The 14,562-nt window shown below is 36.7% G+C and overlaps 4 protein-coding genes across 4 annotated transcripts in view; 1 reads left to right on the plus strand and 3 right to left on the minus strand.

The window, feature by feature from the left end:
* Positions 1-2,144, minus strand: part of TRIADDRAFT_33521 (uncharacterized protein) — a gene marked incomplete at both ends in the record, with an annotated part of 6,103 nt that extends 3,959 nt beyond the window's left edge. The window contains one exon of the mRNA XM_002118024.1: positions 1,972-2,144. Coding sequence (XP_002118060.1) covers positions 1,972-2,144 — 173 coding nt within the window. The remainder of the gene's footprint in view (positions 1-1,971) is intronic.
* Positions 2,145-3,784: 1,640 nt separating this feature from the next.
* Positions 3,785-5,833, plus strand: TRIADDRAFT_62081 (uncharacterized protein; the record flags this gene model as incomplete). Its single annotated transcript, XM_002118005.1, has 2 exons — positions 3,785-4,000; positions 5,057-5,833. The coding sequence occupies 2 exons, from the start codon at positions 3,785-3,787 to the stop codon at positions 5,831-5,833; spliced, it is 993 nt and encodes a 330-aa protein (XP_002118041.1).
* Positions 5,834-7,026: 1,193 nt separating this feature from the next.
* Positions 7,027-10,205, minus strand: TRIADDRAFT_33563 (uncharacterized protein; the record flags this gene model as incomplete). The annotated part of the gene is made up of 10 exons (XM_002118025.1): positions 7,027-7,158; positions 7,258-7,361; positions 7,575-7,653; positions 7,742-7,869; positions 7,958-8,036; positions 8,173-8,331; positions 8,446-8,588; positions 8,709-8,757; positions 9,819-9,899; positions 10,077-10,205. The coding sequence occupies 10 exons, from the start codon at positions 10,203-10,205 to the stop codon at positions 7,027-7,029; spliced, it is 1,083 nt and encodes a 360-aa protein (XP_002118061.1).
* A 3,168-nt stretch (positions 10,206-13,373) lies between these two features.
* On the minus strand, positions 13,374-14,279 carry TRIADDRAFT_4322 (uncharacterized protein; the record flags this gene model as incomplete). The annotated part of the gene is made up of 1 exon (XM_002118026.1): positions 13,374-14,279. A coding segment is annotated over one exon (906 nt), but the record flags the coding sequence as incomplete, so codon positions are not given.
* Positions 14,280-14,562: the final 283 nt, after the last annotated feature.

Consider the following 14,562-nt stretch of genomic DNA (forward strand, 5'->3'; position numbering starts at 1 on the left):
TCCTAGTTACGTTACACCAACAATTTTGTTTATTTATACTCATAGCATTTATATCTCCAGTGCCAAGATTGGACAGGAAAATTATTTGTAGACAGCTTAGTCAAAATTTGCCCATCATTTGTTTATGACACGCGTGGAGGTAATAGAAAAGCTGAAAAGCTATCTCTATAATATTGCACGTTCACAAATCAAGCCATGTCAATAGAAATGGCGCCATTGTACAGTACTGTAGAGAACAGCATATACTGTAGTGTGATTTTGTCACCCTTTTCGGATTTATAAAATAGGAGAGTAAAGTGTAAAGGTAAAACAAAGAAGCGAATCGAAAAATAATCTCGTCAAAGACCTACTACTAAGTGCCATAGGACAACTTAAAATGTCATCCTAGGTCTATCATACAGTAGATTTCACACTTGATGCTAATATACTGTACAGGTTCAGTAGCACGACGGATAATAATGAAATTGGTCAAAGATACCGTAGATGATGGATTTAGTTTTTCATTAGCGATTTATTATACTACTGTAGAGTCAACACTACGCGTTGGTTTGGAATGCAATTTTACCAATAACGAATACTGGAAAAGTCATTACGAGTATCCTGTCGGTTTGCTATAGTATTAACTACCATATTCTTATTGGAATACTTTGAAATTAATAATATCGGGATCAATTACAAAGTGGCGAATGTATTTTGACACCAACGTCAAGGTGACGACTGGATTTGTTAGTCTTAATTTTCGATTTCCAGTTTGGTTTTATATTGAACTATTCAAGAAATTTCTTTATCGATGATTAGTTTTGAGTCAATACGACGACAATATATGGTTTTATGAAGACAAAAGGATGCACTGAATAATGGCTACTATGGCTGAGGATTAGTAAGTGGGAAGAATAAATTGAAATAATCTAATGCGGCTTTACGATGTTCAGTGTCTGTTAACAATAACAATGTTCAGTCAATTTCTAGTGATTCGTTTAGTTTTGCCTTCACTAAAATTTCTCCAATATTCCTATCATCACGAAACAGGATGGTCAGAACTGTTGCATCTTTAAGATCATACAGTATAACGGAAAGAGTAAAGAAGCGATGGTGTTGTACAGTATACAGTTGTTGACATTTTAATTCTCACGGGTATTACTGGATCATGTATACTGTGGACTGTAGAGTAGAATAATTGATGATCTGATTGATAATAAATAATAATATTATAATCAATGAGTATCATTCACTGTTGTGCAGTCAAAATGTTTGTTATCCATTTTACATAGAATTATCAGCTACTTTTTTAATGAATAAATTAATACTGCATTGCAAGGCGTTTTTTCAATTTTCTTGAAATGATTGGAAAGGAAGTCGAAATTTGGTCAAATTGCTGAAGTCTTGATTTACGCACAAACAGATTGCTAGTGTGTTGAAGAGTTTTGTAAGGATGTAAGATCATCTGCACATAATTGTGCTTATGAATTGATCGAATTCATGGTTAATGCCTTGTCGATGTGATGCATTTAAATTAAAATGAGATGGATTGCTTAGATGTATGACAACATCGCCATGACAATGATATTCAGTATGCTTGTAAAGGATTTTTATCTAGTGGTCAATAAACACAGGTTGTTTTTGATTTCTGTCATAATATTTGTCTTGTTGTTGTTGACCGTTTTCCGCCATCATGACTGTACAGTATCCTTATTTCAAAGTCAATGGATTAGTGGCCAGTCGTCACTGGTAGAGAGAAATAGGAGGGTATTTCTTGCATGATACAGTACTATACACTAAGATGGCTAATTCTCAACCCTTGTATTGTGGCGGTATGGAACTTTTCAGTCCCATATTGATTGCAATATTAGTCGATGGACGACATTGCTCCACTGTTGTCTAGCAGTTCAATCGGCCATATTGAGTTGACAAGAGAGTTTATTAATCTGTTGGAGTGATGATGCTACGAAGTTTTAGTGTATCCATTTCAACTTACCACCTCCATTCTTATAACACAAGTAAGGAAATCGCGCGATATTACCAATGCCTACAGCATAGCCTACACAAGAAAGGAAAAATTCAATCCAAGAAGACCATTCGGTTCTTTGTTCTGGCTCATTTTTGACATCTTGTAAGTGATGATCGTCATCATCAATCTTCTGCATTGATTTTTCTGTATCATGATCCAAAGCCATACTAGCAATTAATTCTTTCTACCAATGGATGAGACGATCAACAGCAACTAAAAGCCAAGAAATAGATTATTCGATTAATTTGAACTCTTGAAGCCTACCATGGAGACGGAGGCATCAGCGTGGAAATGGGACTTGAATGTGACGTCAAAGGAGCCAACGATCCACGGTAGAATCGTGCTGTCACTTGACACGACCGCACCCGACTCGAGAGCGACGTGTTTTCCTACCTGTAGCAATTTATGATGACAATCAAGATGGACGATAGGATGGCGCGGCCAGATGATACAGTAAGGGGGAGTGGGGCAAAATAGCAACATGTAAAACAACAGCCGTCGATGCTTGATGATGGTGGTATCCCGATGAGATACATTATTACGTATGCAATAGTCCAGTTATCGATAGTAAAAGTAGAGATTACTGCTGTACTGTACTTGATTGGATATACTGTCATTCGTTTTTATACATCACCGTGTTATTTTGAATGCAGTTGAAATAATCAATTCATTCATGCCGTTGTACAATGTACAGTGCGCCATTGTACAATGTACAGTATATTGTACACGATATGTACAGTATTGTCCTTCTCCATATTGTTCTGTATTGCTCGCTCACCCGCCCAGTTTTGCCCACTTGCAACGCAATTGTGTATGTCGATTCTGTGCACAATCCGTTCCGACGTCATTCTTTTATCTCCATTGCATACGTCAATTTAATAATCCATAGCGACCATGTACATCTGTGGTAGGAGTGAGTGCAGAGGCGAGGGTCCTTCATTTAGCCTTTTCTGACCACCCGATAACCGACAATGTTCAACTATTTTCTACTGACAGCACAGTCGATGATCGCCGCAAAAGACCCTGAGACCGTGGTCAACTGGTGAACAAACTCAGCGAAAATGACATCGGTCCGTATCCAACTGCAACCACTACAGCACAGACGGACGGACTACTCCATCTACCACAACTTGGACAAGATGTCAACAGCTACAGTACAAAAGTCTCCATCTTGTCGTCCAGTCGTGGCCCGGCCCCTCCCTAGTCAAGTTGAATGTGGTGATGTTGGTAATACAGTAGTTTACTTATGGATGCGTGAGCAATTCCACAAGGTACTATTAGTAATTTAGTAATGCATGATGGGGTGCATTTCCATCGCAATGAAAAGGCCATGTTTACTGAAGGCGATTTCGCTGATCCGCCACAAACAATAATCCCCAAAATGCAGTTCCTCCTCCATTCAAAGAATGGTTGCCATAGTGCAGTACAGTTACGCCAGAATGTCAATATTGATACAGTATACTGTAAAATACGTACAGTACAGTACAGTACAATAGTATGTAGCGCTGTCACGAACTCCTTTCTTCTGTAATGTCCACTACTGTCTCTCGCCTTCTTAATACTGTACTGTATTGCAGCTGGAGGCTGAGAGTGGCATGGAGAACTCCCAAGTCCGATAGGACATAGAATCTATTTCATATTATATTATGTATAAATAAATAAATTGACATTCAGCATTATTGTACTACACTAGACCTGGGAAAGGTTGGATTCGCGTCTCTTTTTTTCCTGAATGAATTCCAATTCTTGAACAAATTGGTTGGCTATTTCAGTAACATGGCAATGCTGCAAATTCTTCCCACCAGAGGGAACCAATGCAACAAGTTTCCTCTTCTTTTTCTCATCACATTACTTTTGTATACCTGTCAGGCAGCAACGGAACAGGTTGAACTACAACCTGGTGCGGTGACTTCGAAATATACCACATCATGTAATCAGTATAAGTATTTCAAAATCAAAGTCAGCAATCCTTGCGTCAATGTGCGAATTTTGGTGAGTTTGTATGGAGTGGCATAGATGCGCTCGCTATCAAATGCTAGTCCTGACTTATTGCAGGCCATTTTAGGATAGCAGCAAGTTGGAATGCATGATAGTATAGCACATTCTGTATTCAAGATTGATGGAGTCAACGAAAATACACATACCGTACTCGAGTTTGTACAGTATCAGTGAAATTCACGAAATAAACGTTTCAGCAATACTTTTCAAACAAAAATGAGATAGGACGAATCCTAGCCAACATTCTGATCAAGGATGACACATGCATTGTGGTAGTCTGTTGCGCTAATCCATGGTCGACTAGGTGTACCCATAACTTATAATTAGTAGTCCATGCCTCCTCTAGCTCGTACCGGTTATGTTTATCATAGAATATCAGTTGGCGAACACATCTTTAATTTATGCAATGATGGCCAGACCATACTATTGTCTTAGTCATCACGATTGCACTGAATTTTGGAAAGTAAATTTTGACGTAGTGGTTCTGTTGTAAATTCCAACTTGCAACACATACATTTACTGACATGCAATTCATGTAACATAACGTTGAATGTACTTGATCCAATATTTCTTTCATTAGATGAACGAATATTTTAACATATACGCGTGATGTAGTGTGTTACATGCACCATACGTACAGTTCCACGATGAACGGTACAGTACATTCTGTAGTCCATTGTTGAAATATCATTTTGCAAAGTCACTGATATTCAAGAATTGCATAGAAATGGATTATTTCTGCATTTGCCTGACTCTAAAGCTAACAAATATCTATAGGTATAATTAATAAACGGTGCTGATGTTTTGCCAATGTCATACTGTACACTGATAGTCAGTAACAGCAAAGGGCTGTACCAGTGGACTGCATTAATATTTAGTCCAATGCACCTCACTGGGCTGTACTCTACCATACTGTATAGCAGCTCGCTAAATCATGCATTGTGCAGTACAACTGCTACACTCAGTCTACACTTTTACCAATCACCTTGTTGCCATCTTTAATATTAACAATAATATTGATTATCTTCGTCAACATTATCTCAAATGTAGGTTTATGCTCTGGGGGGAGAACCTAACCTATACGTCAGCAAAGATCCTGATCAGTACCCTACCGTTCAAAGTCTTGCCTGGTCTTCCTATAACTGGGGAACAGAAAATATAACCATACTGGCATCGGATCCCAATTTTTCAACTGGAATGCTGTACATTGGCGTTCATGCTTACTGTGGCCAAGATGTAGCGACATTATTTACCCCTGCAACATATCAAGTCTCTGTACAGTTTAATACTCCATCAACGTCAGAATACTTACCATTAAATCAGTTATATTCGTCTATCCTACAAGCTAACAAGTATATGTATTACAAATTTTGCATTCCTGATGACTGTACAAATGTGAATGTGAAATTACAAAATTGCATCAATGCTACCACTTGTCCAAATACATACGCTTGGCCTGAAATGCTAATATCCAATCTTGTCAGAACACCCACATTACAAGATAGGACTTGGAAATTAGCTGAAGTCAGTCGAAGGAATATAGCGTTAAATCATCAGCAACCTAACGTTAGAGCTGGCCATTATTATGTTGGTATTTATGGTTGGTGTACTCCAAATAAGTTTTGCTCTGATAAATCTACATGTGGTCCTTGTGATAACTACAATAATGGAATTCAGTTCAACCTTCAAGTATTGACGACTAAGATACCTCAGAATCAATGCAAACCAAACAACATACCTAGTTGCACTAACCATGCTTCAACGCTTACATTACCATTGCTTTTAGGTCTATTTCTTGCTTCATGCTTAGTATCTTTGTTAGTGTAATTTCTTGCTAGTTTATAGTATTTTTTGCTATTACAGTATCTAGTCCATTACATTACCCTTAAATCGATTTCGGTTCATATAAATTACCATCGGTGCTAATAGTAACACTCTGTACTGTACTCCTTTGATACAGTTAGGTTAATAAAATATCAACACTTTGTGCAAAATTTGCTATGGATTGATAGAGTTAATTATCATTGATCGCGCTATACCATGGACTAGTTACTAGAAGTACTATCTAGCGGTCCTTGGTTATACAAATACCAAAGCATGGTATAACTGCTTCCAATCAAGATATCGAACTTACAAGTACTAGCTTGCCTGATACACTTTGCCTTGCGGATTGTTACTTAGTGTTCACTGTACGTAAGCCTACCATACAGTTGAACCACTTTCATATTACGCAACGAAGGCATTGATTAATGCGTTGGATCTACTCATTGAGATAATGTCAAATGGCTTGCTCGATTCATGTATTGCGTAACAAAAACTAAAATTATTAGATGAATGACGACATCTATTGAATAGTTACCAGTTTAATCTACGATAAATATGAGCTCAAGTTATACCATATTGCGGCTGTGCAAAGAGCAAAATAAAACGTACTCGTATACTAGGATTTGTTTTTTCCAAACAACATACTAGTTTGCACAATAATACCGAGGAAGTATCAGCGAGCAACTGCCAGTGATCTGCATTGATAAAATACAAACTGAAAGCATCTATCGAATTCTGTACTCCGAATTAGTGCATGCGTAATCTGTATTTCAGAGTTTCAAACGCTAAATAATATATTTACCATTATTATTTTCTGTACAGGTTTTATCATTTGTATATAGATTAAATTATTAATATAGTTAAAGCTGATAGAATAATTCAGAAAGTAGATTAATCCCTCAACTTTGGTAACTCAATAATTAAAAGAAAATAGATATCAATTTATTTCTGTGCATATAAATATATATATACGCATATCAATACATTCAATAATGATAACACTAAGAAGATATTATCGATTATTATTAAATTATTCGTATATTATTATCAAAGTAATTATAATTATATCATCATCATATTTGTACGGTCAAATTGATGGAGGTACACCAACGGTGTAAAGTTCATTGTCTAGAAATATCGGAAGAAAACTATCCACCTAGAATCAAAACAGCACAAAAAATCTTCCCAGTATTTAACTACATAATAATCTGTGGTTCAGGAACAGATGATGAAATCGATTTATGAGGTAAAACCCGAGCGCCATTCAAATAAATTTCATCACTGACTTGCACGTCTTCTCCAAGTACCGTAACACCGTCAATACGAGCCTAGAAATAATTGTCCATATTAAAAGGGTGATAGCATTCGAAATTTCGTATATCCATGTAGCAAAATTGATGACGCTGATTATCAAGATTATTTCTTACCCATCTACCAATAGCACATTTCCATCCAACTATGCAAGAGTTAAGCCACGAATGAGACTGTATTCGTGATCCAGCTAGGATGGTACACCGAGAAAGTCGGACACCTGCAATATAAAAGCAATCTTATAAATATATATAAATATATATTTAAGTATCATAACAAGTTAATAAAGCAGCATGCTAGCGTTAGTATTTGAGGAAACAACCATAGAACACGATGCTAATGTACAATTGTATAAAACGTACAACGCCCCCGGTTTACATGTAGCTTAAGATTATATAGTCAAAACACAAAGGATTAGCTATAAAATATATACCATCTCCTATAACAACATCGGGTCCTATAACAACATTTGGTCCAATGCGGCAGTTCTTACCAATCTTAGCGGATGAATCCTAAAAAACGACGAAGATAACGATACTTAAGGTTTACAAATCTCCAATTCAAAATCAACGAGGTCTGGATTATGTACTATCAGCGTACAACTAAAACGCCACCAGAAATCTCTGATCCTTGATATAAGGAACTATGATTCTGCTGCTTTAGATGATTAAGATATAAGCACATTCCAATTAAATAATCTTTAGGTTGGCCTATATCCATCCAGAATCCTAGTCAAGATGCGAAACAGCTTAGATGTAAATAAAAAATCATCACAAGTAATTTTCTTTACTTATTAATAGCAGTAATAACTGATACCTTCTAATTCAGTACAGAATAGTTCTCCGTTTTGAGACATTACTGGAAATACTTCTTTTTCAATTGATGTAGGTTTAAGCTGTAAATAACATATATAATCATTGCCGAGTAATATTATGACGATATCTGGGTTGCTTCGAACACACAAACAATAGGTATTAATGAAAAAACTACATAGTCCGCTATCCGTAGACGGGTGTAATTACTGTACATACGGGAATCCTATCCAAAATGGCTGGATTAAAAATGTACATGCCAGCGTTGATCTTATTGGATACAAAAACCTTCGGCTTCTCCACAAATCTTTGAATTTTACCAGTTGAGGATTCATACACCACGACACCGTACTTGGAAGGTTCTTCAACTTTAGTTACCTACCATAAAAATATTGTTGTAAAATTGATCAAAATGATTAAAGTTTCCGCAAGATCGTCAAAGATTAGCATCTTCATCAAAGTCATAGAATAACAATTAAGAATGCTACTTACTACAATAGTTCCTTCCTTTCCATGATTACGATGAAATTTAAGCATTTGCCCAAAAGGATATTGGCAAATAACATCACTATTTAAGACAAAGAACGGGTCTGAATCGACACAAAGATGTTTGCGAGCTAGCGCCAACGGACCGGCTATGTGTTCGTGGAAGTAAAAGAAGATTAAAATTATTACCATTATTTCGTCAATATAGTATACGGTAGTAATTGTGCTGATAGGTATAGTGTCCAAGTCATGTATCAAATAGTGCGTACCGGTTCCAAGAGGCTCTTCTTCAAGAGAGGTTGTGATTGTAATTCCAAGCTACAACATAATTTAAAATGAATACAATAATGACTTAGAAAAATTGGTCAATATTTTTCCTGCAATTACGATGACCTTTACTGATGAGTGAATCCAAACAAAATGCGGTACATAAAATGTATAATTGACACAAACTGTATCAGGATAGATTCCAGTTATTTCTTTTGCATGTACAACTATCAGTTAGCATAATAAATAGTTCAATGGATAGATTTATTCCATTTCGGATTGGTATACGTATATCAGAAGTTGTTCTTATCCTTAGCTGGTATATTTTATACGGTATAGAGTACTTGCGTTAGAAGTGTGATCAATAATTCGCTTAGGGTGGCAAGATTGGATTGTGCAGTTTGCTATGGCTTTAAGATGTTATTGTAGCAAACTTGACTATGATCAAACAACTAGTGCATAGCAATATACGGGTATACTGTAGGTATACTTCATAATTGAACAATAATCCCATATAGAGCTTATAACAGTAATGTATGCTTGCTTATTCAGGGCGCTTAATAATTGATTGCTGTACTGGCATGGACGCGTAAGTGTATCCAGAGACGTTTGGATTTGTGAGCTCATCCTCACCGATTGTCTTCTACAGTATGACATTTAACCGATTGATTCGCCACTAGCAGTCTTGAAGTCGAATCCTATCACAGTATCGTGCATGAATAATGGTAACGATAAAAGGACTTTCTTCATGTTAACTAACTGAGAATAGTACTTGTCAATATACTATTGTAGCGTAATTGAATAAAATAAAATGTTCTTTAGCCCTCGTTATCTTGCAGTCTCTAATATCGGATCACCATCGACCCAAATCGTTACTGATCGATCGAGACTGACGTCAATTAGATGATATAAAATAATAATGCTGTATAGAGTGCATGTAGAGTAGACCAATTTGAATGTTAAAGTTAAATTAAAATACCGGCACCACTAAGGCTCTAATGAGTCACGATTGGATATCATACAACTCTATCGTCATTTTGCTGTTAAGGAAAGAATCATTAGGATGGCTTTACTGTAGCTATGACAGTGGCAATCGACTTTGACATACGTACCTTGCTTTCTAGGCTCGCTAACTCTTGAACTAGCAATTCAGCACGATAACTGACCGCTAATATAATATGTTGGACACCCACCTAAATGGATAGAATGAATGAAAATCAATTTTCCAATTGCAATCTACTTGTAGTACTGTCAATTCTTGACGTCAACTGCTGTAGCTGGCAAAATCAATTTTCTCCTTTACAGTTAGTGTATAATGTTAGTTAGTACAACGAATTGATGATAGACGAATATCCAATAAACTTGGTCACCTCAACTAAAGCCTCAATCTGATGGAAGAGAATTGGTTTGTTACAAAATTGGACTAAAGGTTTGGGAACGGATAATGTCAACGGTCTGAGTCGTGTGCCATAGCCGCCAACCAAAATTAAGGCTTTCATATCGAATAGTAAACTATTGGATGTAGAATGGACTTGAAGAGAAGATCGCAAAGAGCAGAAGAACCTCTCCCTCAACAAGATCAACAAGGATTGAATTTCAACTTAAGCAGCGTGATGGAAGTAACGTACGACGCGACCATCTACAGTCCAATACTGTACAGTACTGTAACGGTAACAATAGGTGCGGTCACATGCGATCGAATCATTCACTCTTGCAAACGTAACAGTAGGTGCGGTCACATGCGATCGAATCACTCACTCCAGCGAACGTTGGTGTTCGTCTTACTGGCAAAAAAAGGACACGCCTTATTTCGGTCTTGTACAGTACTTTCTGTATAGTGTCGTCTGCAGACCCTTGTTTAGAGACTCTACTGGAGTCTATGGTCGTCATAGCAGAGACTTTGCTTTTACAAATCCCTGGTCACAGTATGGTGTCGATTTGGATGTCGTCACTCATAAAACAGCCAACAACATATTGTATGAACGTACACTTGCCCATAGTACAGACTCTTCCTTTTGGAACTCAGACTCGATCTGTAGCGCTCGCTTTAGTCGTACTGTACAGTACAGAACAGATGTGAAGTACTGTACAGTAAAAGAAGAAGAAGTGAGAATACAGTGTATAGTACTGTACACTGTAGGCTACAACAGGTGAAAACGCTTGGGTATTTGTGGTACGTAAGGTAGAGGAGGTGAGACGCTTCGTTGTTTCTAGTACGTAAGGTAGAGGAGGTGAGACGCTTGGGTGTACAGTACTGAACAGATGTGAAGTACAGTACAGTAAAAGAAGAAGAAGCGAGAATAGTACTGTACTGTACAGTACAGTACGTCCCCTACAGTGTACAGTACTGTACACTGTAGGCTACAGCAGGTGAAAACGCTTGGGTATTTGTGGTACGTAAGGTAGAGGAGGTGAGACGCTTCGTTGTTTCTGGTACGTAAGGTAGAGGAGGTGAGACGTTTGGGTGTTTCTGGTACGTACGGTACAGCAGTTGAAACGCTTGAATGTTTCTGGTACGTACGGTAGAGGAGGTGAAACGCTTAGAAGTACGTACGGTACAGGAAGTGAAAACGCTTGGGTATTTCTGGTAGGTACTTAAACTGACCTACAAATACACTACTTTGTATCAGCATGCAAAAATTACTTTCCAATGGCCCCTGACGGCAACACAAGTACTTTCAGCAAAACATAGATTGAGACTGGGTCTACACGCTTGTCCATCTGCTTTTTCTCTAACTTCTAGGAGACGGAAGGGAATCCCTGCGGGACGTAAAATTCAGGGCAGTCTACACTAGACCCTTCTCCAAAGGGTAACCAAAGGGTCTAGTGTCTACAGTACACCAAAGCGTCACTCAGCAATACAGTGTCTGCAGTACGGTAGGAGTAAAAAGTCCTAAAATGCTCCCCTCCCGTCCCGGTATTTGACTAGTCTATGACATCATCAACCAGTGATGGACGGAGACTGGGACACGCTTATTGATCAAAACTGGAGTGTCTCTCTATCGGGTTTATCCTTCCATCACTGCCAGTAACCAGTGTGGTGGCAGAGTGTCTAAAGCATACAGATGCAATTTGTACCGTTTAAAGCAGCATAATCAGCATTTCACCTTTATTAGGGTCTGTACACTACATTACCGGTAGATGATCAGCGCTATCCATAGAAATAACCATTAGGTTTCTTGAAACGATATCAAACTATAAATCTACTAAAGAGTTCATAACAACGTGGATGGAAGCAATTTCGATCTAAAAAATGGAAAAAGTACAGTATCAGTCTGAACTTCCTTGAAACAAATGAATTACTGTAATTCATTCATTAGAATCAATCGTTGAGGAACGCAAGAATAACCTATTGTAGGGCTACAATTTCAATCCGTAAATTTTCTTACGTTAACAAGTATTGTTAGATAAAGATGTATTCATTTTTAGATAGTTTTGTGGAAAGATAATTTATTACATCTTACATAAAGAAGTAAACCTTTCCAATTCGCTTTGAAATGAATTGAATCTATGCATGTTAAACTTCAATCGATACTGTAAATATAGAAGTTGATAGTAAACACGTTATGCAATCTCTTCAACACTGATGATATTTTAATAAATAATGAATTCATGATTTATGCATATGTCAACAAATTATATTGAATTTTTCCATAATGACATTCTTAACTTGATAGATACTGCTGCAGACAGATATATGCCATGCAACATACACACTGGTACAACTTGCAAAATATTATCCGTTAACTTGATAATATCGAGCCCTAACAGTAGATGACTAAAAGAGTCTAGAAGCGAAATGTGCCAATTCTCCTAAATCATACCTAAACACATCATTTCATAAGATCAATTTGCCTTTCAAATTAAACCGAAATCTATCTTGTTACATTATACTTAGTGATATATTCACGATGACTTTACATAGTCTATCATACGATATTGAAATATCTTCAACAATTTTAACAATTAATTAGCAGTAATAAGAAATAAAACATTTTTACCTTTTTACTCTTCTATTGGATTGATATCAATTTCATAGACGCTAAGGTATCACAATTCAACTAGAATAAAGTGATGAATTGATTGAAATGCCTCATTACAGACATAATAACCCTTTCCGATACAACAGATAATTTCATCTACAACTACGCCAATATGGAAATGATCGGAAAAAAAAGATCGACATTCAGTATTTAAAACGATAATATACGTATTGATTAATAGGTTATAAACTAGATTGTCAACGGTGATATACGCATTGCTTAATAGGTTAAAAACTAGATTATCAATGCTAATATACGTATTACTTGATAGGTTAAAAACTAGATTTTCAACGGTAATATACGTATTACTAAATAGATTAAAAACTAGATTATTTAACCAGTTATGGGATTCTTTCTGATCGAGTCTTTAGGTAAAATTTAAAATGATAAATGCTATTCGTAATGGATGAGGTTATTCTAGTTTATTATTATTTGATATTATATTGTACTATCTTCTTGCATGCCTTTGGCCATAATTACACGCGCATTGTTTAATGAACTTGATCCTTGTATAAGGAAATCGCTTGTAACCATACTTCTGCAATGTGGAGTTGATGAATAAGTTTGCGATGTTAACCCACTACGCGTAGGGTTCCTACCATAGTTATCATAAATTAAATGAAAACGTGACGCTAATGGGCGACAGAATAAAAAACATATCTGATGTCGTATATCACGCGTAAAAATTGCATAAATTAATGGATTGATAGCAGCATTGGCGAAAGAGAGGTAAACTGATGCCGTATATAATACAGTAGACATCAGTCTAGGGCTAAATAATAATACAAGCCCATTGATAAAAAATGGCAACCAGCATATTAAAAAGAATCCAACGATCGTTGCCAAGACTGCAATTATTCGAATATCTTTAGCATCAATACGCGCTCTAGTTGATGCTTCAATACTATACGCTGAGGATTCATATTTAACACGTTTAGCATGTTTAGAAGCGATGACAAAAATGCGAGCATAAATCATGCTCATAGCAAGGCATGGCACGAAGAAATTTACTACCATAAGGCAAACTAGGTACGGTCGTTCGAAGCTAGGCGCGGCTGTCCATTGAACAAAGCAAGAACCAGGTCGAGGATCATAGCCGATATCACGCCAGACAAACATAGGCAATAGAGCAATTACAAGCGGTTCGAGCCAAACAAAAAGCAAGAGGACAAGCACAATTTTCTTACTCATAATTTGTCTGGCCTGATACAATAATGGTGATGTGATGGAAAAATAGCGATCAATACTAATGCTACAAACATTTAATATAGATACAGACATCAAAAAAATGGTAATAGGATAACTCAAGTTACAGTAGACAGGACCAAATGGCCAATAGCCTAGTAACATATTAACCACTAATGGAGGTATTTGCAATGATACACGAATGAGATCAGCGATACATTGATTGAAGACAAAGAGATGAGTGATATTTCGCAGATGCTTCCGACACAATATAGTACCAGCAACAATTAAATTGGCTGCAAAACTAACTACAAAGATGGATAAAGTTATACAAACGAAAGTTAACGCTTGCGGTGTTATCGAACGTGATTGAGGACCTTCTTTTACAATGGTAGAATTACTACTGCGATAATTCCATGACATGATGCTGATGCTTAATGCTAGAGAAGGTATAATTTCCAATCTATAAAATGATACGATGATAAATTTGCTGTCCGTTGCTTTCTCTTTTACCAATTCCAAAATGCCACTTATAAGAACTGTAATTTCGTTAATTTAATCTCCAATCCGTATTGGGTATTCTTTTTTAGAGTCGACTATTACATTAGCTGCCTTCAAAAAGATATAG

Source organism: Trichoplax adhaerens, genomic scaffold (assembly GCF_000150275.1).
Source record: "Trichoplax adhaerens TRIADscaffold_35 genomic scaffold, whole genome shotgun sequence".
Classification (NCBI taxonomy): domain Eukaryota; kingdom Metazoa; phylum Placozoa; class Uniplacotomia; order Trichoplacea; family Trichoplacidae; genus Trichoplax; species Trichoplax adhaerens.